General features: G+C 43.0%; 1 protein-coding gene across 11 annotated transcripts in view; it reads right to left on the reverse strand.

Annotated features, from left to right (window-relative positions):
* Mesk2 (misexpression suppressor of KSR 2) overlaps positions 1–27,464 on the reverse strand; it is an 80,820-nt gene that overhangs the window by 52,059 nt on the left and 1,297 nt on the right. For 4 of the 11 annotated variants that reach the window (XM_076791267.1, XM_076791266.1, XM_076791268.1 and 1 more), the window contains exons 1-2: positions 9,391–9,784; positions 683–1,178 (exon numbers count right to left, since the gene is read on the reverse strand). The exons of 1 other annotated variant lie outside the window; for it this stretch is intronic. In XM_076791267.1, the coding sequence (XP_076647382.1) occupies positions 683–897 (215 nt within the window). In that variant the 5' untranslated portion in view covers positions 898–1,178; positions 9,391–9,784. Of the gene's footprint in view, positions 1–682; positions 1,179–9,390; positions 9,787–27,464 lie in introns of those variants that run through there. 6 more of the 11 variants (XR_013082597.1, XR_013082598.1, XM_076791262.1 and 3 more) reach the window with 4 other exon arrangements.

A 27,464-nucleotide genomic window follows, 5' to 3' on the forward strand; every position in this document is an offset into this window, starting at 1 on the left:
CTTGTCACATTATGGCTAAAGTAAAATTAGGCTGAACAATATGAATATATGTGACTTCGCTGTTACACGGAACTGTAGACGGTTAACTTGCGTGTAAGGTATACCGATTGTTGACACTAACTTAATGTACATATCTCAGCAAAACCAATTACAATTATAATCAGCGATCTGCTTTTCGGTGGAATGAAACAGTGCGCGAGGGTTGAACAACTATTCCAAATTCGCACTCTGCAAAAACTTTCGAGACAACCGAATATCTCTGTTCTTCCTGTTCCAGAAATGCTCACGGGACGTTCCAACGTTTACAGAATTTACCCTGAGATAAACCCAAAGCGGCGAACGATAGCAAAGCCCCTCGCCCTTGGAGCTCGCTATTACCGCCCAAAGTAGCTCTGACGAGGAGACAATAGAGTAATTCCACGGGCGACCTGGGCAGAGTCTAGTATCGGATCGAAGCTGTATGTACCATAATCGATTACGGGCCGAATAGACGGAGACGAGGTCGTGGAACAATTGAGAAGAGACTCGATAGAGAAGAAAGAGAGAGAGAGAGAGAGAGAGAGAGAGAGAGAGAGAGAGAGAGAGAGAGAGAGAGAGATAGACTGTATGTCCCGCGACCGTCACCCTACCTGCCGACCGGTTTTTCCCCTGTACGCTCAGACAATATCGTATAAGGCATTACCTTGAGACGATCGAGACGCTCTCACGGCGGTCCTCGATCAGCGGGTCCTTTTTCCTGAGCTCGACCTTGGGCGAGGCGAAACTGAAAGCCTTCTTGACGCTCTCGAGGACGCTCTGCCCGGTGGTCTGTGTCTGGTCGACGATCGTCGTGCTTTTGTAAACGTCCTCGCCCAGGTCGCCTAGCGACCTGTACGAAGCGCCAATACCTGCCGGCATGGCGACGTTTCCGGCCGCTGTTGCTCGCCCACGATGAACCCTACCCGACTGAGACGACCCGCTCACGGACGACCTCGCCGAGGACTCGCCCGTCCACCGTTCCGCTGGCTCTACCTTCTCTCACTGTGCTGACACGCGTCCCTGACGAACACCACCCGGCCAACTGCCTCTCTGCTTCAGCTTCTCCTTCTGCCTCTGCCTCCGCTTCTGTTTCACCGTCCGATGCCGCTGCAACTGCGATCGCACGCTCCTCGCGGTGTTGCTGGCTGGTGTTGATGATGCTGATACGCGTGCCCGAAGCCGATACGCCAATATCGTACGTCAACAAGGCAAACGAACGGGCAAACGGGCAAATAAAGAAAATTCAAGATGAAGAGGTATCGTGTGTACGCTCGGACTATCGATCGAGCCATCGGCAACGATTTCTCCCGTGGCTAAACCACCCTCCACGATCTATCACATGTGGCTTTCAATGCGGTCTCTTGGGCTTTTCGATCGAGCGAGTTTTCGGCTATTGTCCGGTCGTGATTCGCCCCCCGATGACGAGTACCGGGTTACTTTTCGAGTTACAGTGACCAGAGTTAATATTCGGAAATTTTTTACAATAACATTACTTTTTCAAAATCGAACCAAACGATCCAAGATCTTTTAAGGAACTAAAACGGTCGTTTCTAATGCATTCATAAAAACGTGACGTTGCACCAAAATCCTAAATCCGAAAGTTCAACTTGGCTTCAAAACTAAGCCGTACTTTAGCCTCAGAACTTGGCATGTAGATGCGCCATGCGTAATTGCATCGTGTATTCTCCATTGGACGAAGAAAATCAATGAAATCAAACATTCGTTCAATGCTATGATTCATTTTTCTTGCACCCTACGCTCTATGACATATTCAGAAACACCCTCTGTATAGACTATACCCGCCACACAGAAATTTCGAGCCGTATCGGTGACCCAAATGCCGCGGCTTTTCTTACAGGTCGACCTTTAATGACGTCACGAGCAGAGATGCAATTATTTTCCCAGAGAATCGCGTTGTTTATTATTTTTCTCTCGCGCGTTAGCCTCGTTGTTACTGAAACGGTTTCTTTTTTAACATATCATACGCGCGAATGCATTGAAAAGAATGACGTCACTCGAGTCGTTTCGCCATTAACGAACAACATTTCCTGTGCCTCAGCATTGCCTTTGATCTTTTTACTTCATCGCTTCACTCATTACTGCTAATTAGCTTCGATATCGAACCACGTTTGTTTTGAAACATTCGTACCTTTCAGAACTTCATTTTATATTACTTTTTAAATCTCAAGCGGCCGTAAAAGCAATGACAAAATTATATCAAAATTATATTTAGTTTGCTATGGTATCTTTCTTCAATAGAAAAATAAAATTTACTGTCAGAAATATTCGGAAGATCCGAACGTCCGCAGCTGCGAGTGGTTAATTGATTTGATCGAAATGCACAGACGGTCGTTAGCGCTGCGCGCATCCTCTTAATGTAGAACTGCACTCGGCTCGTGACGTCATGCGGTTGAAAGGACTAGTGCACCTGCCGTCATTATTACCAGCGGGACGAATTTGCAATTATGGTTCAGGTAATACAAAGTCAACAATCGTTGAATCCGCCGGCACGTGGAATGAAACAGGTACTCTACGGATTCTCGTACCGTTAAGTGTACGGAACGGCCACAAGAACAATAGAACTTAATTGGAATAGCCGTTGGCGAGCACACTGATAGTAGCACCGACATTTCGACATTTGTTGCGTTCTTTACTGTGTCCGCGTTCCCAAAAACGTGTACAACGAGTTATATTTTTAAACAACTTCAATCAATTTAAGTGATTGTTTCAATGTTAAGTCGAATATAGTCCAAGTTTTAAAATTTCTAAAATCCACAAAAATTTTTCACGCTTTGTAATATTGTGTACACATAACAATTACAAAATTTGTTCTCCTCAGTATACTTATAAGTGACTTATATGTTAAGTACAAAGATATAATAATGTAATATTATGATATAATATCTGTGGTCGCTAATGACCTAGTTGTTGATGCGACCTGTATAAATAAATAAATTAAAAAAAAAAACCAATTCGTGTACCGTTCGTGACCCCAGACTGCGAACTCTGTGTATATGCCTAACTAAAATCATATTTTCGAATAACTTAAATTTATTTACTGTTCACCACTCAAACTGCGACTCATTGCATAGACTAGAGCGTAGGATGCAATTTCTTTCCTGTTTCTGTGTATTATAATTCTGAATATTACAATGTTACGTGCATTTACTTTTGATATTGCAGATTTATTAGTATAAGTATGCAACAGCGAAGCATTTAAGGGTAGCATTGAACAATCATTCGATAAGTTCAGAGCCACCTGCCCATTTCTATCGGGGTACCTTAATTGCAATCCGTCTGAGAAAACGAACTGACTCGGCCGAACCTAATGGAACGTTTCCTGCGCACGCCCTTCGCCGATCGCAGACTTTGATACGGCCCGGCGAGATTGCGATCGATCTAGATCGACCGACGGAAGACAGTAACGTCTCGATATATTTGAGAGATGTGCACGATATTTGCGAAAAACTGATCCCTACGCGGCGAAATTCGAGTACCCAGAAGCTCAAGTATACACATCGGTGAGACAATGCTAATACAATAACGAAACTGTTTTGTTCTGAATTATTCCTCTATGAAACTTTTACTGACATGTTTTTGACATTTTTCCGATTGAAATGAGACCAAACATGACACAATTCGCCGCATATTGCCTGTTCAGTTGACGATTTGGTAGAGCCTCGATTATCCGAATCGATATCTGAATTTTCCATTATTCGAATGAAAGCAGTTCAATTTAAATTGATCAATGTACAATATACGATAGCCAAGCCAGTAGCCAAGTGACTGTTCTTCACTGATTAGTTAATTAACCCCTTAACGCACAGTTTTTTTTTTAAAAACCGGCCAAAAAAAATTAAATTTTTAATATACTGCGCTTTTGTTCCAAGGAAAAAGGCTATATTTTATTCTTGAATAAATAAGTGTTGTAGCTTACAATCCCATGTAAATGATAAATATCAATAAAACGATTTTTTTTCTTTGCTTTCACATTGTTATTTTCAATTCTCGATTATATATATAATGTGTGCACAGTTTGGCCTGTTTAGCGCGCTCCAATTAACTCGAGCGTACAAGTTAAGGGTTAAACAAGTAAATATGTATGATTAAAATTGTGTCGTGCTTGGTGTCATTTCAATCAGAAAAATGTAACGAACATGTTGATCAAGTTTTCGCATATGTCGAGACTTTACTGTACCTCCATTTCTCTCGACAGTGTTATAAGAAATCATTTCCAGAACAGCTTGGCCTTCGTGGTCGCAGGACCCAGGAAGACAAAGCGACGTGGACGCTTGAGGGTGTCACAAAATAACTCTTTGACGGTTCAATGTAAAACCGAAGAAAACTGTTAATTACATGTCGATTTTCATCGCTTCCGACAAGACCGTTCGCTCGAGCCCAAGAATAGGAGCCACCCCCGTCGAAATCGTTGCGGACGCTCGTTCGACGGACAAACGAAAAGAAAAAAGAAAGAAGAAAAAAAAAGAAAGAGACGAGAACGCAATAAAGGAAGTGAGTTGCGTGTCAAAGTGTGGCGTCATCATGCAGAACAACTCATTGTCTCAATACATCGAGATAATCATGCGTGGCCGCATGCCAACTGCCAAGGTGATGTACGCGCAGTTCGCGTTTCCTGGGAACACCCGGACGCCAGGGGAACCGCGAGACCGGCTCGAATCGCCGCAGAATTGTTGCAGTGTTGCACATACGGGCCGCGGAGTTGCATTTCGGGCGTCGGTCACGTGGCTCGCGGTTCCCCCCGAGCGCGATCGAGCGCGCGGATTCGCAAACACATTCGGACGCGTGGAAGACAGGCACGAACATGCAAATATAGATCGTGCGTACAGTACAATCGAAGATGGACGATTCGTGCAACCGTTTCTTCCCGTTGCGAGGGGCCAACGAGTTTCTGTCTCGCTCTTCCTGTTCCGTTACGCAACTGGTCGATGCCCGACGGATGCACGATTGATAACATCTACGGTCTGTTTTTCGGAAGAAGAGACCCGAGATTCACGGACAGCCGTGACAACTTGTCCGCCACGATCCTATCGATCAGTCGAACTGGAACGCGGTGGATGGCTGTTCCGACGAAACGCGATTCAGGCTTCTTCTTTCAAAGAACATGGACATAGGTAGGCTATCAGGGATCAGGATCGATGGCTCCAGGATTTACAATGCGTTTCGAGCGACCTGACGATCTACGACGCTTCTCGGAGATAAACCACTTCGACGAATAAGATTCCAAATTTGTAAACCTTTGTATTTCTAACCGTGCCACGTGATTTGAGTCTCAGTTTTGTAGAGTAACTTCATGTTTAAGGAAAGTGTACGAAAATTGATATACCTGCTTTCGTTCGGATATAAAAGGATTCAAAATATTAATAGTTGAAATTGCGTGTGTTTAGAATGTGGTTGAAATGCGAACAACTGCATCGATGTTTGTGAGAACATCGGTGGTAACGTAGAATAGTTGTGTAGGCACCCATATTACTGGCACCACAACTATCTCACGTTGCCAATAACTTTTCGATGATCGTAGATTTGAGTTGTTTGTATTTTCTCCACGTATTGAACGTACGTAACTGATACTATTTTGCGCCTGTGATGTTATTGAGCAAACACTAATGTTTTCTATATGTCATCAAAAGATATCGTGCGAATTCTTATTGAAATCAAAGTCGACAAATTGTGGATCTTCCCTTGCAAAAGTGCTGGTTTCAAGCACTCTACCCTCCTCGATTGAAAAGTCGTATTTAACGAATTTACAATTTTTAACATAATGTAAAATTTCTCGAAATATTGTGTCTAACAAGAAAATAGCATGCCTTGTATTCGTGTACATTTTTCGAAGTCAAACGAGTGTATTGAACGTGTGAGAATAATGTAAAAATTAAATATAGTATATTTTAAGAAAATACTGGAAAACGATGTACACGGTAACTAATTCTACGTTGAGAGAAGGCACTATGAAAAATATGAATTAGAAAATTAATCAATGGAAATAATCAGGTTAACGACGTAAACGTTGGAAAATGTTAGAACCGATCTGAGGAGGGTAAAATCGATAAACACTGGCAGTCGGAAAGTCGCTCTCGGGTCAGTAACCGCTGGTACGTTTTTCTCTCGAGAATAAAATTCCTGGATGGACGCACGGCATTCTCGAGAGAACTTCGGCTCTGGATGCAGACCTTAAATTGACCCTCCAATAGCTGTCACACCTAATTCCGAGGGTATAAATCACGAGGATCTAGTTTCGAGTAGACGCGGGCGTGACCATTAAACCTGAGAAGTATTCTAGTATTTATCGTGGCATTAGTTCGAAAGTATTACAGCAACCGTAAATGCAAGAACGTTAATGGGGTTTTTATGGTCGCGATTAACATACTGCCCGAGGCCATCTTGGCAATTAAAATATTTACTGTTTAAGAAAATTTGGTTCGAAGTAACTGTTACCACACACTCGTTAATATTACGCATTTTTATATAGATATCAAATTATACTATTCACTCCATAGAGTATGCTGTGTGCAATTCTCCATTACCGTAGAAATGTATTACTTTCAAATTTTAATCGAGTCATACAAAAGTTCTGTCTTTGATTCATATAAATAGCCTTATAAAAACGACATTTCTCATAGAAAGATCTTTGTAATTTGAATAATTATAATATAAGTTATGTAACAGTGGTCATTCGACCGGTGGTAGTAGGTTTAGCGTAAAGCTAATTGTAGAAAATAATTTTCTTTTAAATTTGCAGGACTTTGACGTTAATAGAACATCTCGCTGATAAAACTGTGAGATATTCTTGGATCCGAAAAAGAAATTTCGAGAGTACTCGAAGCGAGAGTGCCAGGACCATAGTCTACGTGATCTAGATTTTAAGGGCGACGTACGGACAATCGATAAGGAACAAGATTACAAACCGATGCACACAGATTTACCCATGGAAATAAACCGATTTCCGGTATTAGTCAATGTAACGCGTCCCTCTCCGGGGGGTTGTTAATTCGATATTCGAGCGTGACATCGGAATCCCATTAAACTTTTACAGCCAATCAGGCGAGGGCCCGCGAATATTAAAATTCAGTCACGAACTTTTTCCATTTTATCCGCACAAGCTGGTTCGAACGTCAGCAGCATGGTGTATATGTATAGCGTATAGCCTAACCAGTCTTCACGCCCGCGAAAATCGAAACTATTGGGGATCAGCTGCGTCCCTGTTCACAGAAAATGCACTAGCTGCTCGCAGAAATTGATTTCTCGCAACAAAATCGGTAAAAACCATCGGATAAAATATTTTCTAACACCTTTCATCCAAGAAAACTTAAAAATATACATCTTTTTATGCAAGATGTAGAAGACTGTCTTCTTTTAACCCTCATCTAGCCGGTTCCGGGACACTTGTGACCCATGTCTTGATCCTATCAAAGATGCGTGTGCATTCATCCGCTCAGTTGCATTTTTAAGCACGTATTCTTTTCCTCATTTTGCTGCAAGTATTATTAGATCTGATTTTCTATTAAGAAAACAAATTTAAAATTGTAAATTCATTCAAAGTTTCGATTCATTTTTCCAAAGTATTGAGTTTAACTGATTGAGAGTTATAATTCGTACAAATGAAACGTACAGTTAATTGAATACTAAAGATCTTACAAATTACCTTTACAAATTTGTATGCACAGTGTTATTAATTTCTACTCTATTCCCTGAATAAAAACAAAAACGATTGAAGGCTGTACGTATCCTTATGTAAGGACTCAGTAAAAGATCATGTTCAACATTAATTGAAAAGCTACAAAAATACAACACGAATCTCGAGTGTTTCTTTTACTAGTAATATATAAATAACAATTCCGTATAATCTACGAACCCGCGCTTAAGTCCCGTACCGAAATCATCTACCAGCAGCAAGACCAAGATGGCGTCGACTGAAAGATCAAGAATTGGATGCATCTTGCGATCTAACATCAAAAAACTAGGGATCTTTATGCAGAACAGGAATTTTCTAAATCATTTGTAGGAATTTTAACAAGTAGGAAACTCTGTTAGGGCTGAGAGAAAAAAAGAGACAGTGAGATGTTCTATGATAAACGGATACTATAACAAATAGTTTTGTTCATTAAATCAAAACGCATCAAAAGACAGCCCTTTAAAGGAGTAGAGTCGATGATTCCACTTGCTCCTTTTCTTTACAGTTTTGTTATTTTACCCCAGCGTGAAGTGTATAAAATTTATATATAACAAAATAAAATGTATACATATAATATAAAGAGTGTATACTATAAGAACCGAATGCTATAACGAAAGTTTTAGAACGAACCAGTTCGTAATAGGACAGCCCACTGTACGGTACGGAAATGATCCTAGTGTACGGTTTTGTAAAATGTAATTTATTATTTAAGGGAGACCAGTACAATTGATGAACTGGTGTACGGATGTCTTGGTAACGGCTGTAGACTGTATACATAACTGTTTGACTTCGAAGTCCTGTTCCAAAAACAGTTTCATCGACTTTCCGGCGAGAAATCAAGCCCTGCGGGTCAGCGGGAGAATTTCCAGAGCGGGTTGGTTGGGTGTACGCGTGCACTGCACACGGTCTCTCGAAATCGATCCCGTCGAGCAAGCAAAAGGGAGCTTTCTAGGGAGAGCCCCGCGGCGATCGTCGTTTTCTCGAAAGGCTGATCCCCCGATTCTAGGAATCCGACCGCGCGCGACCGAATCGCGGCCCAGGAGTGAGGGTGTATTGATTTTTCGCATGGATAGCCGCGTGTGTACGACGTCTAACCTCGTTTCCCGTCGGATGGATCGCGTTTCCCGGGCTGCCTCGCGTCGGCTTATCGAGCCGTCGATCGTGCCCTATCGTTCGCGCTCCGGAATCGCAGGTTGCTGCTCGAAAACGCATCTTTCAGGTGGTGGACGGGTTCGAGAAAGAGCGTGTGTGAGAGAGAGAGAGAGAGAGAGATAGGGGGGAGGAAAGGGAAGGGTAGAGGGGGTTGGTCGTAGAACGAGATCGATCATCGCGGCACGAAGAGGTCCGACCGCGTTAGCTACGACGCTGGATGATTACTGGGTCCGAGGCGGAGCGGCGCTTGAACGCGCTCGCCGCCTGCTATTAATGAGAAAACACGCACGTCGTGGATCGTAACGATCGGTGGAACTCTCGCGGTCACGCATACATTGGCGCACGGTGACACAACGACACGGAGAACGGCGGCGGCCTGTCTAACCGCCACGGAACGAGCAGAGGGAATCGATCGAAATGTGTTTGCCCGCTAAAGAGAAGCGTCTCTCCTTTCCGGCTGCCGATCGAAACCCTTCTCGGGTCGCGGCGGGCTTCTATAGTATATCGCGGGTCGTACGCGGATGACTCACCTCGTCTTGCGCGGCTCCCGCTGCGGAATCCTGTCGCCGAAAAAGAGTTGCAGCTTCACCGCCGCTTCCGAACACGATTGCACCGGAAACAGAGACACGGCAGACGAGCGCCAAGCGATACGGATCCTCTACGGACCTGCCCGCTACCGTCCTGAACGCAACCTCCTCCGAACAACCAACGACTCCCGACGAGTTTTCGACTACGGTCGACGTTTTGCCCGACTCGCCGTGTTTCCCTTCTCTTTTCCTGCGACTCTCTCGCGACGTCTTCCTCTTTCCTCGCTCGCTCTACCCGACGTGACGTGTGGAAACGCACCACGACCAGACTAACGAGGAACCGTACCGTGTTCTCAAAGCCACCGCACGATTACTATTGGCCCGAATACACGACTCTGACTACAGACTGGTCAATGGGAGTGCGCACCGTCCTATGCGCGGTGCACGCCGGATCGAACCGGTTTAGGTCGGTCTACCGACATCTCGGTGACAAACAGTGGACCGCGTCACTCGGAGAGGCACCTACACCTGGTACGAGATTCACCTATCTTCGGTGAAGTGATTTTCACAATCACATAATGTATTTTTTGTCTTACGTCTCTCTAGAGCCTCCTTATCATTTCTGTGTCACGTCCTACCGTATCGATCGGAGCTAATATCACAGACGAAATGTAGGAGTAAGTCAGTCACCTTATGCTGTTTCGTGTCGAACGATACGAAATGATGACTCTACCCAAGTAAAACAACCAACTGATGAACTAGAATCACAGACGAGATATAGACCAATCGCCCAAAGTACTTCTTTGTGTCACGTTCGCGGGGCTCCAAAGCTCCCTTACCATTTCTATGTCACATCCTATCGTATCGGTAGGTACTAACATGTTGGAGTAGGCCAGTCACCTTATACCGGTTCGTATCGCACGATATGAATTACCGACTCTACCCAAATAGAACAACCAATCCTATACCACGAACGAAATATAGGAGTCCTGCTATACCTCGTTTGAGGTCTGTAGTTTTGTGTTTACCAAGCGAGGGCCCGAGATACCGAGGTCCTCTGTGAAGGAATAGCTTAACTTCATGCTTGCTTCCTCGACCGGTTACGGTTGGAGTCCTGGCTATCGTAGAATTAGAGACCTTTTTGAATATTTTTTAAGGAAAACCAACGAGGATATTGAAACCAGGCTTTGAACGATTATTAACCATAATTGAAGCCGAATTTAATTCTTTTGGCGGTCCAATGAAGTTTCGTGTAAAGTGTACCGGAAGTATCTCTTGGTTAAGAGCGAATCATAAATTATTTCAATTACAAATTCAAGACTATTCGTAACGTCTTGTTGCAATTTATCAGGCGGTATATTAATTGCGTCATCATTAACGGATATTATTTATATCTCTACCCAATATATAAAAAAATTATTATTTCACAACTCTACCTCATCTAAAATGAAACCCAAAAGGGATTAATTACTTAGTAGTTGAGGTTGAACATCATCCACTTTGAAAGATGACACTTTCGCCTAACGTTATCATAATTTGGTAATAACATCTCCAAGATCAGGTTATATCATAAATATGGAAGATAGCATATACCATATCTGATTCTATAGATTGGATAAACTTTAAGAATTCGAGAAACTTGACATAGCATAGTTAGGGCTCAAGAGACCAATGCAGCACGCGTTGAGCTCAAGAGACCACATCTATATCATCCCGAATTGCGGAAAGTTAGTATAGGATATTGTAAACTCAAGAGACACACTGTAGAATGTCTGGTACACAGAAAAATTCCCACAGACTATTCCGTGCTGAATACATCTGGCACTCAATCGAGGAAGGTTAGATAGTTACCACAATCTACGGAGGCTTGGCGAAGTTAGGGTATCGGTTGATAAGTTTCGAATGATCTCAGTCACCCTAAGGCATCTGGAGCCGCCCAGAACTCGCGTTACTCAAAATATACGAGTCCTTTGGGACTATTGGACACATTCTCGTATCCTTAAATCCCAGAAGCCCAACGATCTCTCACAAAAATCCTCTTGAATCCTGTTTTGACTCAGAGTGACAATAGACATACACCCATTTTCTATTTTAAATACTGTAAAATGTTTGCTTTCTTTACACCTCTGTCGTAAATTGGTGTACTTGTTTAAAATATGAGATTACGAATGGAATAAGAGAAAAATGAGAATGAGAAACTATTTCTAAGAAGCGGAAGACAAGTCGCGACTGCTTCCAAGATGGCGCAAAGCCGCATATTTTATTCTGTCTTCTTACAAGTTTAAGATGAAGCTCTTGAATCACTAAAAAAGGTTCCAAACTTCACAAGCCGAATTAAAATGTAGAGACTTAAAATGTCGGGATTTTTTCAATAATGACCAAGTCTTAGAGAGAGAAGTCGTAGAACTTCCTTTATATTATCAGACTGGGAGACGCAACGGTTTCTATTATTTTCCATGTATTATAACATGTATACAGCTTATCGAAATTAAAATGTGCAAGTTATAGGAACAGATGAATGGAGTTTCAGGAAGAGAAAAAATTGTGGAAACAGCTAGCGCGCAACGTAGAATTGATCGTCATTATGAAGAGAACAAAGTGAATTCACGGATAGTCTAGCGAGAAGCCAAGCTTTGAAGCCATTCGGAGCCGCATTACGACGTCAGGCGTAAATCTGGAATTCAATTGCACCCGGTACGGTCACGTTCCGCTTTCATCCCCGTTCCCTCTGCCCCGTTGATCAGTTACCATTTACCTCGTTCTCGAGATTAGTCCGCAAGAATCCCGGGACCGATTCGAACACGTTCTCCTGGGCCATCTTCGTTTTTCCTCGTCCCGGTCGACGCTTCTCCCAGTAATCGAGTCAAATATGAGAAGAATGGGACAACGAAACGAAAGTGCTCTCCCGGAGGACTGAAGAGGGTGGCGCGGCGGCGGTCCGTTTTATGGAATTCATTTTGATGGGGGGTGGAGTGGGGAGGGGGATGCGGAGAGAGATTAAATTTGTGACGGGACGAGCTGGACGCGCCGGGCTCTGCATCTCCCAGATAAAGACATCGTTTTTGAATCGCCGGACGTGCGCCGGAGCAACGACACGATAAAATCGCAACCCATTCTCCGAGACAGCGTCCTACTTGGTGGCGCCATAAGGTAAACGAGAGTGTCTTCTTCCTCCGCGTCTCCCGTCGAGCTAATCCTCCCTGGAGATTACTCGGCCCTTATTTATGTCCGGTTAAAAGGATTCTAATGCACATCGGCTACCTCTCCCGCGAAGTGAACTCAAACAGACACGCGCTGTTTTTCTTTATCACTCTGCGTCACTTTCAAATCATTTGTTACTTGCGCTCCTCAAGTCTTATTGACACTTACAGTTAGTAACGTGAGTAATCAGTAGATAGCGAAATAAAAATTTTCTACCTGAATCGCAACAAACTGGAACGAAGTAGAAATTTATTTTCTTCCTTAATATGTTTAATAGGTTGCCAATAAAATAACAGTCATTTTCAATTCTTCTAATGTTTTTACTGTTTTACAGTTTTGCAAACACTCTACAAATGTGCGAAATCAATTCAGCTTTTCTGTGCAGTTAGAAGAATTAGTTTAATAGACGACGTTGAACGGAAATTGTGAAAAAATTGCATTTACTCGGTATCGCGAAGAAAATAGTAAAAATTGCTTTTCACAATTTCGTTGCCCGAGCCTGTTATCGTATTAATGCGAAACTTGTTAGTTTGTAATTCATAAACAAGTTTGAGCCACGACTTTTGCATAATAGCATGCAAAAAGCATACAGTTATAGCATGCCATCGTGGCACAGGGGGGTGGCACAGGGGTAAAGGGGGCCATCGCTCGCGTCACCTATCCCCACCTTTGACGCTCCCGTATCCCCCGACGTTTTGGCTTTGACGTCACACACATTTTCGACAAAGTCGGTAGTTCACAAACGTAGCCAGAAAAATGCAATGCACACGATGTGTCTAGGGATCTTAGGTCTGTGCTTCGGTTGAAGCGGGTTCTGTTCCGTGCTAGAAAATGATGCAGGTTCTGTTCCGTGCTAAAAAATGATGCAGGTTCTGTGCTTTACTAAAGAGCTGAAACTGAAAAGTTGAAGGCACTGAAACCCCGGGCGTGAGCACTATAATTTCCTCTTTGCCTCTAGTTAGCGGGGCTGTACCCGACCCCATTAATCGGGACGCACCGAAAGGATTTTAATTAAACGTTCGGAGATTTCTCCGGTCAGCGATGGCGATTACGAGGGAGCACCGGCAAATGAATACGTGACCGATGATCCCGATGAATTAAGGAATAATACTTGAACAGAGTTTCAGAGTATTGTTGCGCGCTCACGTCGCGTCGTCTGCGGGAATAAAAATGCTCGATAGCGACCACGGGATACCAAACCTCCCATAAAAGCCTTGGAACTCGGTACAATACTATCTCAATTAGGTTATAATAAATGCTTCATTTTATTTTAAATAGTGCGAAATTCAACTTCGAAATTCGTCCTGAAAAGGTGAGGAAAAGCGGAAGAAAATTGCAGATTGTAAATTGCGAATCGCGGATTCCTATGTACACAGCTCGAGCATTTCTGTAACAAGCCGGTGAAGAATAAAACCGCTGTAAATCGTCGAAGAATCGTTTCCTCTGGGCAAGATTCGCTCAGTTTGACCGCGTTAACTTTTTATGCTGCGCTGAGATGCCGGTTCGAGTGCGAGGTTTGCGCCACGAGCCTCATCAAACGGCTCGTAAACCACGCTCGGCCAGCTTCTCCCGACGTTTCGCCAGGGCTTCGAATAAAATCCCCATTGACAAGCTCCAATTTGCCGCAGCGCGGCGCGCCGCGCCGCGAGAAGCGTTGCATCGCGCGTAAGGCGGCGGACAAAAATACGGAAGCGACAGAAACCAGAGGACCGTGAAATATCCGGCAGCAGACGTGACGTTTCTCTTGTATACTCGTACACGAGCTCTCCTGATGCATGTTCACCGCACCTCAACCTTTACCATTCCCATTCTTCACCCTTGGAATCCCTTCGAAGCGATACACAATGGGATTCAAAGCGTTGTTATAAATTTTACTGGAGTGTTCCACGTTGCAACGCAACGGAAAACGATCCTCGTAAAATTGTTTGCCAGACATTCTCTCCTTCATAACCAACATTTTTAATAGGCGCTACTTAAAACCATAAACCATTCCCTTTTTAAACGCACTGGTAATACAAGTTCCAATGGAAACGAATAAAGAAAAGTTTTAAAATATAAACGATTTACTTTGAATAGGAATTACAGAATTTCCGAAAATTTCAGATTTGCTCCGAATCGAATTTAGAACGAGTTCCCGAAAGAATTTTCGCACGTGTAACGTTTCAGGAAAGAAGAACACGCTTTCGAAAATATTAACTTTCTTGTTTCTTGCGCAAGAAAAACGTTTGCCCTGGTCGCAGCTAGAAAGGTTGATCGATCGGTTGGTCCGTTTCAGATGAAGCAGCCTGTATTGTTAGAACGCGCCACCCTTCTTTGCAATCATGGTTGCGCTGGGCCCACGGGACGATTCGCGAGCAGTGCGAGTAATTCGCGGGGGCGTCGTGTAATACGCGCGCGACGTCGAGAGCATATTTTCTCTTGCGCATCACTCCGTCCCGCGTCCGTCCTCCCCTATCGTCGACGTGCTTCCGACGCTGCCGGTGGCTCTTTGCTGAAGGAGGCCAAGCCCTTATATAAAAAGTTGTCAAGGGACGGTATTTAGTCTGTCAACCGTTGTGAAGAATCGCTGTAAGCCTCGCACTAGGACGAGGCTTAACGCTACTTTACGTAGCTCGGTTTTGCACGAGGAACTTGGATACTGATCGATATTACCTGCCGACGCTGTTGCGCCGCTTTCCGCTGTCTTCTCGCAGTGCATTTATGTTACACTTGCCATATACATTCTATTGTTCTAAATGGAAATGTTCACGTTGGACCTTATACCTTTTTCAACGACTGAAAATGTACTGTTATTGCAGCTCTATTATAAACGCAAGGACAAAAGAATTTTTTAAAACATGAAAACACTTTACCAACTACGTTTCGACTAGCTATCTCTCTCTAGCTATCAATAAATAATGTCTTTACACAAAATGTTCACGTATGTATACGGAGATGTTACAGATAGCGAGCATTTTTTATAAATCGTAACGGATCTGACGAGGTGCGACAGAAATTGAAATATCGTTAATTTGGCAGAACCAATTATAATGAAATAGGAGCGGCATTTGGGATTGATTTACACGGGAGGTTTGTCCAGTGTACGTTCGCAGTGCGATCTAGTATTATTCAATCCGATGAAACGTGACCGGAGCCGGATCGCTGCTGTGTGTTAGATTATTTAAGCAGGGCTGAATGGTACCTGTGCGAGCCGTGACTGTAATGTGATTGGATCGTCGACGCGCGACTCAAGGGCTCCACGTAGACTGTAGACGAACTACACGGTCGATTGTATTGAATATAGACGAGTTTTTAAAGTCGAGAAATCGAATTCGGTTAGAGCTGATTTTACGGGTTCTCGATTAATATTCGATAGCGCGCGCATGCGTCACGATACCGTTCATTTATGTGACAGATAAAAAATCGAATCGGTACAGACCGCGCTCGGCGAGCTCGCTCTCCTTCTCTCGGCTGAATTCACAAACAGATTAAGCGGGACTGAAGTTCGCGCGAAGTCTCCCGCCAGGGAAAAGATTAATGTACACTTTTTAACCGGCGCCGGAAATTGGATAAGTTTCTGTTACGTTGTATAGATTATTCATAACGGGGAGCGTCTCCGCGTTGCAAATGACCGGCGGCCCGCAATCGAGCCGAGGGCTCCGCGCTTTAATCCGTTATCACGGAATCGTGGAGTACACTCGATCCCCTGAAAGCAGCCCCGGAATTCAATCGTTAAAAACTTCGGAAATCCCGTCTCAAGAGGCGAAAGAATCGCTCGTGCAGCTTCGCCACGATTTGGCAAGATTAACTGGCCGGGATGAGCGTTTCAAAGTGATTCTGGGATTCGACGGGGCAAATTAAACATTTTGTTAAATTACACAGCAGCGTTGCCGCGAGATCCGAGTTAGCAGTGACGGTAACTGCGCGACTAGATTTTCGATTAGCGAGTTTTAGATAAAATCGTTACGATGTTCTCTGGGATGATTCTCAACGAGCGGTGTGCACTCATTTCTTGCCGAGATATGGCGAGTTAGAGAAAAAGAATGGAATTCATGCCACTTTCTCAAACATTTCTGAAAGGACCTGGTAGATTGAAATGTGAATCAAACCGAAAAGTTAAAAGATGTCTTCAAAAGAACGCTCTAATCTTTCTACTGTTCTTTTGTTGAACGTTCTACAGTTATTACTTCCTCTCCAGAAGCAATTAGAGTGAAAAGAATCATTTTCGCTTTGAAGTTGAATAACTCAGCCAGAGCAATCGTGCCATAATCAAACAACACTGATTACCCACAGAAAGGCTGCCATGGTCGATCGGTATAGATGTAACTTGTTTAAAAAATTCTCATCACGGGAAATAGCATTGTAAAGTTAACCAAAACTGTTGATGCATCTGAAAATACAGATGCTAAACTAACAAAAGATTTATTAACAATATTGATGCGACCACTTTTGCCGGGATTATAGTCACTTAAATTATCCGTTTCTTGATGATTGATCAATTATTTTGCGGACTATTTCAGTGAGCTGGTGATATTTTTTGCAGGGAATGTGCGCAGTTCTTAGAATAACTTTTTATATCAACGGCGAATTAACTTGTCGTTTGCAGACATATTCTTGAAGTTTCTTTTCGGAGTCCACCAATCCACACTAACATGATTTTTATCTTGTTGTCGAGTAGATTTGGCCCAGTTTGTGTACACTGTTTGAAACCTTCTAGAAATAGTTTGCAAAAATAGAACAGCTCCGTTCGACTTTTCTTCTTTGTCTTATCTATACATTACATTTTCGTCGTTGAACTGGTAAGAATAGCGGCGCATCTTCGACGCGGGACTGACGAGAAAATGCTCGGGTCTGATGCAAATCCCCAAGTTCGTCACGATCGCAGGACAAATTTTAATTCGACGTCTACTCGGATGGTGCTAACGTAAAAGTTCCATTTGCGCCTCGAAGACTCGTCCGTTCGCGGCGAAAGGAAACCAAGTAGCCGCGTGAAACCACTTAAAATGGTAATAAGAAAGTTCACGGGTTAATCCTGGCGTTTGTGTTCCTTCGATTTCCTTATTTGCGACCCGCCAGGGAATCATCATAGAACGTCGAAAATTGCTTTCGCATTACATCAGGAAAATTAACGACAAGAATCTCATTATACGGGGGCGACTCGTCGACGACCAATTACCAATTACTATATTTTTATCGAGGTCTTTCACAAATCTGCACGGCGAACAAAATTCTATGTTTCAGTTCGACCCTTGAAACTATCATAAGTATACTGTATTATAGTTGCCATTTATGAGCATAATTTTATATTGTTCTCGGAAGAGACTTTGACGAAAATCTTACTTGTCAAATGTAATTCGGTGCTCACCATAAGATTTTTATACGTCATAAATGCTAAAGCTTGGACAAGTTTTACTCTCCGTTCGTTGGCACGATGAGGTTCTTCAGCGTAGCTATAGTGGTATACTTGAGACGGCGATTTTTGCAGAATGGTTGACGCCATCCTACAAACTTTTTTAATGCAGTAATAACGATCATGAAGTTCTTCGTAATGAAAGAGAAGCGCCGTAAGGCGGGTGAATCGTCGTGGGAGAACCATTTTGGCTAATGACATCGAATTATAGTTTTCCGAGGACTGTTTTAGGTGTGCATTCATAAATATAGAATTTCTAATTATAATTCCTGCAGGCATTACATTCCATGTGACCTCTGTGCACAAGTCTGTTTATAGTTCCACTCCGAAATACCAAGCTTTTCTCGCAGCGACCGAGATGCAATGCCCCTGCGATGATGCAACCTTTAAACAGACCTGTTTTCCGGGCTGCCGCGGAGAAGGTTGCGCACGTCGCCGCTTTGTGGCGCCACTATTCAGATTATAAACTTCTGACAAACTTCATTATGCGTAACATTTTCTCAATTTAATTTCTCCTTTGATATCAAATCGAGATAATAATTTTGAAAAAATTAATTCCTGTAAGGGTTGCCGAGAACCGTCCGTCCCACATATGGTAAAGTAGGTTCATGCATATTCAAAAATTAGAGTACGTCCGATTATCGTAAATGGTAAGTCTAAGTCTAAATAGATTACCAAAGTGTTCGATGGTAGATATACTCCTTTTACGAGGGACTTCTTTGAGACCTAATATTCAGCGATAAGGACGGATCTGTGACAGAGATCTGGCAATGTGCGAGGTATCAGTAAAATCTAAAGAAACGCAAGGGAGCGACAAATCTCGAGACCGTTAAACTGACGATCTTGAACCGGTACACGTCCCGTGAGTATTTTTGACACGTTCGTCGATGATCCCGTAGCCGTGATAGGGAGAGAGAGAGAGAGAGAGAGAGAGATCGCGCGTAACGGAAATCTCGCGGAGTAAAAGCTATAGCAACGAGGCACCGGGGTGTGCTTCGAACGAGTGCAAGGAAGGTCGGTTACCCCATGTCCCCCACACCCCCGTAACCCCGACACACCAGCAGAACTTTCGGCTTGTTTTCTACCCGCAGACACATAAACACGGCGAAGAAAAGAAACAGACACGTTATCGTCATTTGTATCCCTGCCGTATATTCATATAAATATTGCATCTCGGGGAACACGTGCGCGGCTACACTGTCTACAAGACAGCCAGCCAAATTGTGTATTAATATTAAATTCCCATGAAGCCGCGCGCCGGCGCGGATACGACATCGGGTCCAATAAAGCGGTTCTCTTGCACGATACTTTAATAAAAAATTCCAGGATACGTAGGCACTTCCGGCCGGCATTTTGAATTCCGGTTAGCAGCCTACCCTCGCGGAATATTCATGCTAAATTTCAAAAGTTGCCCCGACAAAATTCCACGGCGAAATTAATTGCACCGAGATCAACACTAATCTTGCTCTCCGATGAACGAATCGATTCTGTAGATTCGCAATGAAGTTCTTTTTTTTTTATAACATTAGGAACGCTTAAACGTGTTTATGGCCGAAGAGAAAATCTACCGTGTGAATGGGGAATTGTAGAATTTGATATTTTTATTTTTTATTCGTGTATTAAGAGTTCGAAGAGGTTATGTAAAAATATTGTGGGAGATTTTCTTTAATCGTACCTGGCTTGTACGATGGAAGAAGCACATAATATTGGTCCTTGATGCGGTAGAAAAGTTTCAGCATTTTTGAATAAGGGAATATTGCGGCCGACACGGAGCGCTGGTATCAGAGCGGACCGTATGATTAAATATTCACTTGATCAGAACATATTCAACGGAGGAAAAGACCGCGCAGATGTGCCGGAGCGAGTAGAATCGTAGAATATTACGGGTGTATCTAATGAAGACAAACGTCACTCCTGCGACCCTTTCTTCCCTGCACATTTGTCAAGGCTCCGCGTGTGATCATTCCGTGCTTTTAACTCCGCATTCGTTCGTGAACCAAGCCAAGCTATCGTGAATAAATACCACCGAACCCTTTTCATTGATATTTATAACGGACCTACCTATCTGAAATTAAAGAAAAACTTTTCATCTTCAGACAGCCCGCTTTACACTTTCATTAATCCCTGGAGCCGGGACAGCGAATATGTATATTTGAAAAACATTAATGAACCCACAGAATTCGAACATGAAAAACTACTTTCGAAATTATTTACTCACTTCAGTGGTCAACTGTGTTCAATCTCAAACACTAAAGATTAGATCAAGAATATTTTCATCGAGATGAAATTACAAATAAATTTTTTCTGCAAAATGTTATTAACATATAAGGTCATGTACGGTTAAAAATTATTAGATCGTATTATACACGATGCTATGTTCGTTCACGATTACAATTGTTATTGCTATTGACAAATTTGCAATGAGAAGTCGCTAGCTGGGAATTATAAATTTTTCAGAATATTTTGAGTAATCGCAGATAGATAATGTGTATTGACATAAAATTAATGCAATGCTTTGAACTATGATATTTATAACTGTATTCTATTTTCAGAAAAACTTTATGTAAAGCAGTTTTTTAGTATTAATCTGATTTTCTAGTAGTCAATTCAAATCGTTAGCTATTTCTATTGAGTCCTATAAGAAGATAAACAAAAAATTTTAAAGATTTAAAAATATGAAAAAAAAAGATTGTTACTCAAGGATCTGACAGGATCTAGCCCTGACTGTCATGAAATCGCGAAAACCATGCGCCTTACGAGATTTAAAGTGCAACATGCACAGATAAAACTTTGCAAGTACTATAAGGCAATCCTCTCGCAGAAACGTCGCGACTGTTGATGTCACATTTATGTTTCTTCGAGTATATCCATGGATTGAACGTTCCGTGAAACTACACACGAGAATATAATAGTGGAGCGTTCTCATGCCTTTGCGAACGCGCGTTTTAATAAATGTTCCATTCTGAAGGGACCGTTTGCACGAAAATATATGATACAGCCTGAAGGTATTTACATTACGACTCGTAGAGCATTTCACGTTTATTTGATCAAATCGCAATAAATCTGCGCACGCCGACACGTGAGCTTTAATCAGTTAATCACTGTACCTGAAATATTACATAACAATCTCCCCGCAATCGAAAATCGTCGATAATAACAGTAAAATCGCATTGTTACGTCGAAACGCCAAATTGATACCGGATTGTTATATCGTAACTCATATTCATACGGGAAAAGCACTCGATTTTGATTTTTTCCATTAGCTGGGTTGCTTCACTCTCAACCATGTTATCTGAAAACAATCAACGATCTGCCAATATCATTTGTTTCAGTAAACTTCGAGCTTTATATTTATGCACGGTAAGCGCTATTTGGATTTCTTTTAATAGTCTGTTATAATAGTCATGTGTGCAAAGTCCTGCTGCAAATAGTATAATAGCTTCTCTGAAAAAAATTCCTGAACATTGGTGAAACACGCCTTAGGACCGGATAATTTGTACCAATTAAGCGGCTGTTCCAATAAAGCGACTTACCATCCCAACAGTATTGTATTCAAGTTTTTATTTCTGTTCTTCAGTATTTGTCCCGATTAAGTGGCGGTCCCGATTAAGCAGTGTTCCAATTAACCGGAATCCACTGCAATTGTTTATATTTTCCTATCGTATCAGCACAGACACGTATCGCGAACTAAACAAAGAAATTATACTAACCGTTCTGTGTCTCTGTGCCTATATCGCATATCATCATATATGCAGGGTGGGTCGTCACATTTTGCCATCTAGATTTACGTCATTATTATTACGCACAGCAAACAATGTTTCAGATGAAGATGAATGGTTTTGAGAGGGGCACATTCTGATGGTACATTTTTTTTGTAGGTGGACGTGTAAAGGACATATGAAGGTTATTAACGTTTTTTTAAATGGAATCATATATTTTTTATTGCATCAGCTGATGTCCTTCATACTCTTTACAAAAAAGTATTAATCTATTTGTGTTGTATATGTTTAGGAGATATTTTAATTCTAATTTGTTAGGAAATCTCGATTTTCTGGTCAATATTATGAATTCAATGTGATAATGTAGTAGGAGAGCAAGAATTATCGTTGTAAATATTTACATTTTCTGTGTTGATAATTCTTGCTCTCGTACTTATTGTGAAATTTAGACTTATTGGTCCATACTTTATCGAAGGATCACTAACCGGACCAAAATATGCACATTTTTTATCAAATACTCTATGGACATTTTTAGATGATTTACCATTGCATACACGACAAATAATGTGGATTCAACAGGATGGTTGCCCTGCTCATTATTCAAGAATAGCAAGGGATACATTAAATCGAATGTTCCCAAATCGTTGGATAGGGCGAGGTGGCCCCATTCATTTTTCGGCAAGATCACCAGATCTAACGCCCCTCGACTTTTTCTTGTGGGGCTACTTAAAAAATAAAGTGTACGCTGAGTCTCCGACTACAATAGCCAATAGGAGGGATCGTATCATCAATGAGTGTAACAAAATAACACCAGATACACGACGCAATGTTAGTGAGTCATTAACTTCTCGATTCAGAAAGTGTTCTGATGCAAATGGTCGCCACATTGAACCTTTTCTGTAAAGAGACATTACAATTAAAATATCTCCTAAACTAATGATCTTTTTACACAAATAGATTAATACTTTTTTGTAAAGAATATGAAGGAGCATCAGCTGATGCAATAAAACATATATGATTCCATTTAAAAAAACATTAATGACCTTCATATGTCTCTCTCAAAACCATTCAACATCATCTGAAACATTGTTTGCTATGCTTAATAATAATGACGTAAATCTAGATGGCAAAATGTGGCGACCCACCCTGTATAATCGGCCTATATTTGCATTCCGATTTTCTCGAATGGTAAAATCTCCGCACCCGTGATTCTTCCACAGCTACGTGATCGTAGTACCGAACTTAGGAATTAACGTACCCCCAACGAAAAGTGCATATGTTCGAGGTGTTGATTAGGTTTCACGGACCACCGTGCTGCGCGACAGCGGTCGGTGACCGTCAGCCAACGAGATCGAGATGTCAACGAAAGAGTAGGTAGACGAAAAAGATCCGAGCATCGATCGAATTCCGGGTGAATGTGGATCGAGCGGGGATTACGTGGCTTTTTAAAACGGCGTTTCCTCGCGTAAATAATTCATCGGTCTGGAGCTCGGAATCCGCGAACGAGAAACTGTGCGCATTGATGCAGGTGCGCGGAGCCAGGAGGATTCAGCTGGCGAAGTTCGAAATTTGTACGCACAATTATGTAAATGCATCGGCATTCTCTGTGCTCGGTTGGTGTGGGTTGGTTCGAGGGTGGATCGCTCGAGCGCTGCCACCCCGGCCTCGGCGTACACACGCGGTTGTGTACGTACACCTTTAGAGACGTGGGAAGACACTCTATCTTCGGCGAGAAGAAGGAGGAGGAGGAGGAAGAAGACTCGATCTCGTCGTAATCTTGACAAATCGAGCGCGGCCCGCCTCGCGGGCACACGAGCAAAATAAATATTCTGCCGTCGAGCTCGTTCACGCTCGAAACCGTGTATAGCGCGAAACGAGCGAGCGCTAAGGCCGGTAAAGACCCGATAAAGTCTCGAGAAGAGTTCGCGGGGACTTGGGCGAGAACTTTGGGAGAACCGGCGCGGCGCGGCGTTCCGGCATTAGCATAAAAGGGATTCGACTTAATTAGACCGGTTCCTCCGGCCCCTCCCGCGCCGCGATCGAGCAGCCGGCGCCCAAACGCGCCGCACGCTTCTTACTTTCCGATGTCGCGTCGCGACTGTTCGCCAGTTTCTCCCGGCTTTCATTCCCCCACTCTATCCGGTGAAAACGACCGATAGTCGATTAAGCGTTAATTACTTGGAAATTTTCGTTCGGCATACTTAATTAATCGGAACGTCTTTCCCCCTACCCACCGCACCGGCCAGGGGAGGATCGCAAGTTGAGTCGTAAGTAATTTCAGTCGGGGATGGAGATTCGTGACACGATGGCCGATTCGGCTACCCCCGTGGAGCCGAGAGAATTACACCGAACCGTGTTTTCACAGATTGCCTGGCGCTCTTCCATGAATTATGTGCGCGGGCCGACGTGACAAGTGCGTAATACAAACGCTGATTGCAAAAATAGGTCATCTATCGGACGCGGTATGCATGTTTTCGCTGATGCCGGAGTAAACAAAATTCGGAGGGGGGCAGCCGATTTTTGGGCTGCAACTTTGGAAATGGTTTCGCGCTGTGCGCGTTCACAGCGGATGATCAAATTATTCATGCCGTTAACAGAAATTGAGCTAGCTACACTCGATTTTGATTCGAGCCAATTTTACAATACATTCACTTGTGCAAATGGTTTTGCTTTGACCCGGTGATTATGAAACTGGTGTAAGTCAACATTCCAAACGTCGACTGATTTTACTAATAATTGTGTCACGAAGTGAAAAATTATACATTATGTGTGAGGAATATGTTCGATTTATCAACCAGAAAATTCCTTAGGTCGATTAGTATACACGTTTTCTTGTATTTTAAAAATGTGCACACACTATTAATACATAAAGATCCGCGATGTTTTCAACCCCTAAACCTAGCTCATCACTTAGAAAGGTGTTACTGTGCATTTGATGGGACTGTCGTGGCATAATTCACTTTGAGTTGTTGAAACTTGGAGAAACAGTTACTGCTGAGTTGTATTGTTAACAATTACAACGGCAACAATTATTCAGAACTATTGAAAAAGAGGGCATCTTTAGTCCACAGAAAAGGTGTTATACTGCAAATTGACAATGTCCGGCCCCATATAGCGAAACTCACTCAAGAAAAAATCAAAGAATTGCAATGGGAAGTTTTACCGCACCCCCGCACTCACCGGATATTGCTCCCTCTGACTATCATATTTTCAGATTTGTAGGAATATTTTAAAGGAAACTCCTACGTCGTAGGTGTGACGTAACGGGTGGAGTGATCTCATACCGAGTTCACTATAGTCCTTTATATATTATAGTATTTAATAACAACTCGATACTAAATACTTTAATATCGCTCGCGACTCTCGCTTTTCTAACTCTCGCTCTACTGACTGTCTCTCTACCGACTGACACTCTCTCGACTGACTCTCTACCAAATGACTGACTCTACATCCCTCGCATTCGTCTTATCCAAGTCCCACTTTCATTCTTACTCTCTTGCACTCTCATTTTCTCTCTATCAGTTTCACATCCATTCGGAAAACTCAAACAGTCACGTACGCCCTGCGCTTGGCGCCCCTAAACACTTTACTCTTGTCACCGAGACCCAAACACTCTTCTTTCACACTTCGGCCCAAACAGACTCCCTTTCAAGCCGGACCCAAACACGTTGGCGCCACGATGTCGCGTCCACAGTCACTCTAAACAATCATTCTAATACAGTGTCTCATCCTTAACCTTACAGATCTCTGGAGCATTATTTAAGAAATAAAACATTCACTTCTGCAGAAGATGTAAGGAGGCGCCTTGAGTCATATTTTGCTTCACGAACCCTGGATTTCTATAAGAGGGGGATTGAAAATTTGCAGGAAAGATGGCAAGTTGTCCTCGATAATGATGGAGATTATATAATAAATTAAGAAATAAAAACTTGAATTTACTACAAAGATCGTTTTAGATTTAAAAATAATTGATTACTTATGGGTCCTCCTAATATAACCAACTTCGCGAAGTAAAGATAGGGGAGTTAACAGTAAGTTCGAAACTGGCTATAAAACTGTGGAAGTTATCCAAAACGTTGTCGGACAGTTTCGGTGACAGGGCGTACATACAGATTCTTATTTGGGCTCGCAAAATGTATTTCAAGCTGAAACATGGGTACTGTGACAAAATCGATGGTTCGAAACAGCAATTATTTTTGTACGAACCTAATAAATCCGAGAATAGATCAGGATGTCAGGTAACTATTTTATGCATCCAATGCGCGACCCATTCTGACGATTGACATTAAATACATCCGTTGAAGCGGTTTCGCTCGAAATAATACAGCTCATTCAGGACACGATAACTTTTGGTTCAACTTCGTGGATTAAATGTTTCGTTTAGATTCGAGCACGGTCTGCCGATGGAGCTTGGTAGAAAAAAGGACACGGGTACAACAAAAATCGTAGTAGTTGATTTATCTGCACGCTCTCGCATAGGCCCGGTAAATACAGGACGATGCAGTTTTGATCTCGGCTTCCCGGCTGCTGTAAATATTTAATCGTGAAACCGATGGAATTTGCCGATCAATGTAAACCCTCTTTCGGCAGCGCAGCTTTCGAACAACCATAGGGTTGCGCCTTCTCTTTCGGGCATCTCGTGGAGAAGATGGTCGGACGTTGCCGGGATCGCTGGGTGGAGGCAAGCCGAAGCTCCTAGCAATTTATTTTCGACCGAATGTAGAGCGGCTCGGCTCGCGGGGTCGTCACCGTCGCCGCTGCCTTTTTCGAGGTTCAGAACGGAAGAGCGAATTTATATCCTGCTAGAAAACCTGCGACGATTCTCCGTTCCTTTTGATATCACCCGGACCCGCGTTCGCCGCAGAATTTATTGGCGTTTTGATGAAAGCGCCCATCGAATTATTTGTACACTCGAGCTTCCAGCGAAACGGATCTCGGGCTGGTTGCCGCGTCTATGCGAGCTTTCGTTACCGGAATCTTTCTGTCTGCAAATACGTGCCTCGTGTTTGCCGACGATAAAGAATTATTCCCGCTGTACGTCTGCGATCGCGCAAACTTGTCTCGGCAACATTAGCTACATTCAACTCGTTTCGCGTGCGTCGTTCGATAAACTCTTAATTGAAGGTGCACGCTAGCGGATAAACTCGGAAATCGGTAGGAGGCTAATAAATAAGGTTGATTTCTCAGAAAGTGACAATCAAGTCAATATTTTTCAACGTAAGCACGACTGTGCTTGTCGAGTAGCTGGACAAAATTATTCCGGGAATATTATTCGCGAAAAGTATTATTACGTTACGCTTAATGTCGGCGTAAATAATTCAGACACCCGAAAGAGATGTAGAAATAAACTCTACGGTGGAAAGGTTATTCTACACATGTCCCAGTTCGCAGGAATCCATTTTGGGAGGCGAGTGATCAATTCCAGGTGTCCAGGTAATGGTCCGCCTAAGGGGCAGATTAAATTTTCAAGCGGAACGTAAATTCCGCCGTCCGTACGGACTAATATCGCTCGGCGAGGAGGAACAGAGGCTGTTCAAGAATTAAAGCAACGAAAGCGGATCATTTGTTTGTGTCTCGCGGCAATGTTATCCAATCGGAATGGCGCAACCGTCCGCGTCCGGGGGCGAGAACAGAGCGGGCTTACCGAAGGAGCAACGTGTGCAGTAGATCACGTGCAACGGCAAAGAATGTATGTATTCGGCGAGCCGGCGCGGCAGTTGCGAGTCGCAATTGCAGTCGTCACCTCCCTTCGCACCTGTACCTTATAC

This window comes from Halictus rubicundus, chromosome 7, assembly GCF_050948215.1.
Source record: "Halictus rubicundus isolate RS-2024b chromosome 7, iyHalRubi1_principal, whole genome shotgun sequence".
Taxonomy (NCBI): domain Eukaryota; kingdom Metazoa; phylum Arthropoda; class Insecta; order Hymenoptera; family Halictidae; genus Halictus; species Halictus rubicundus.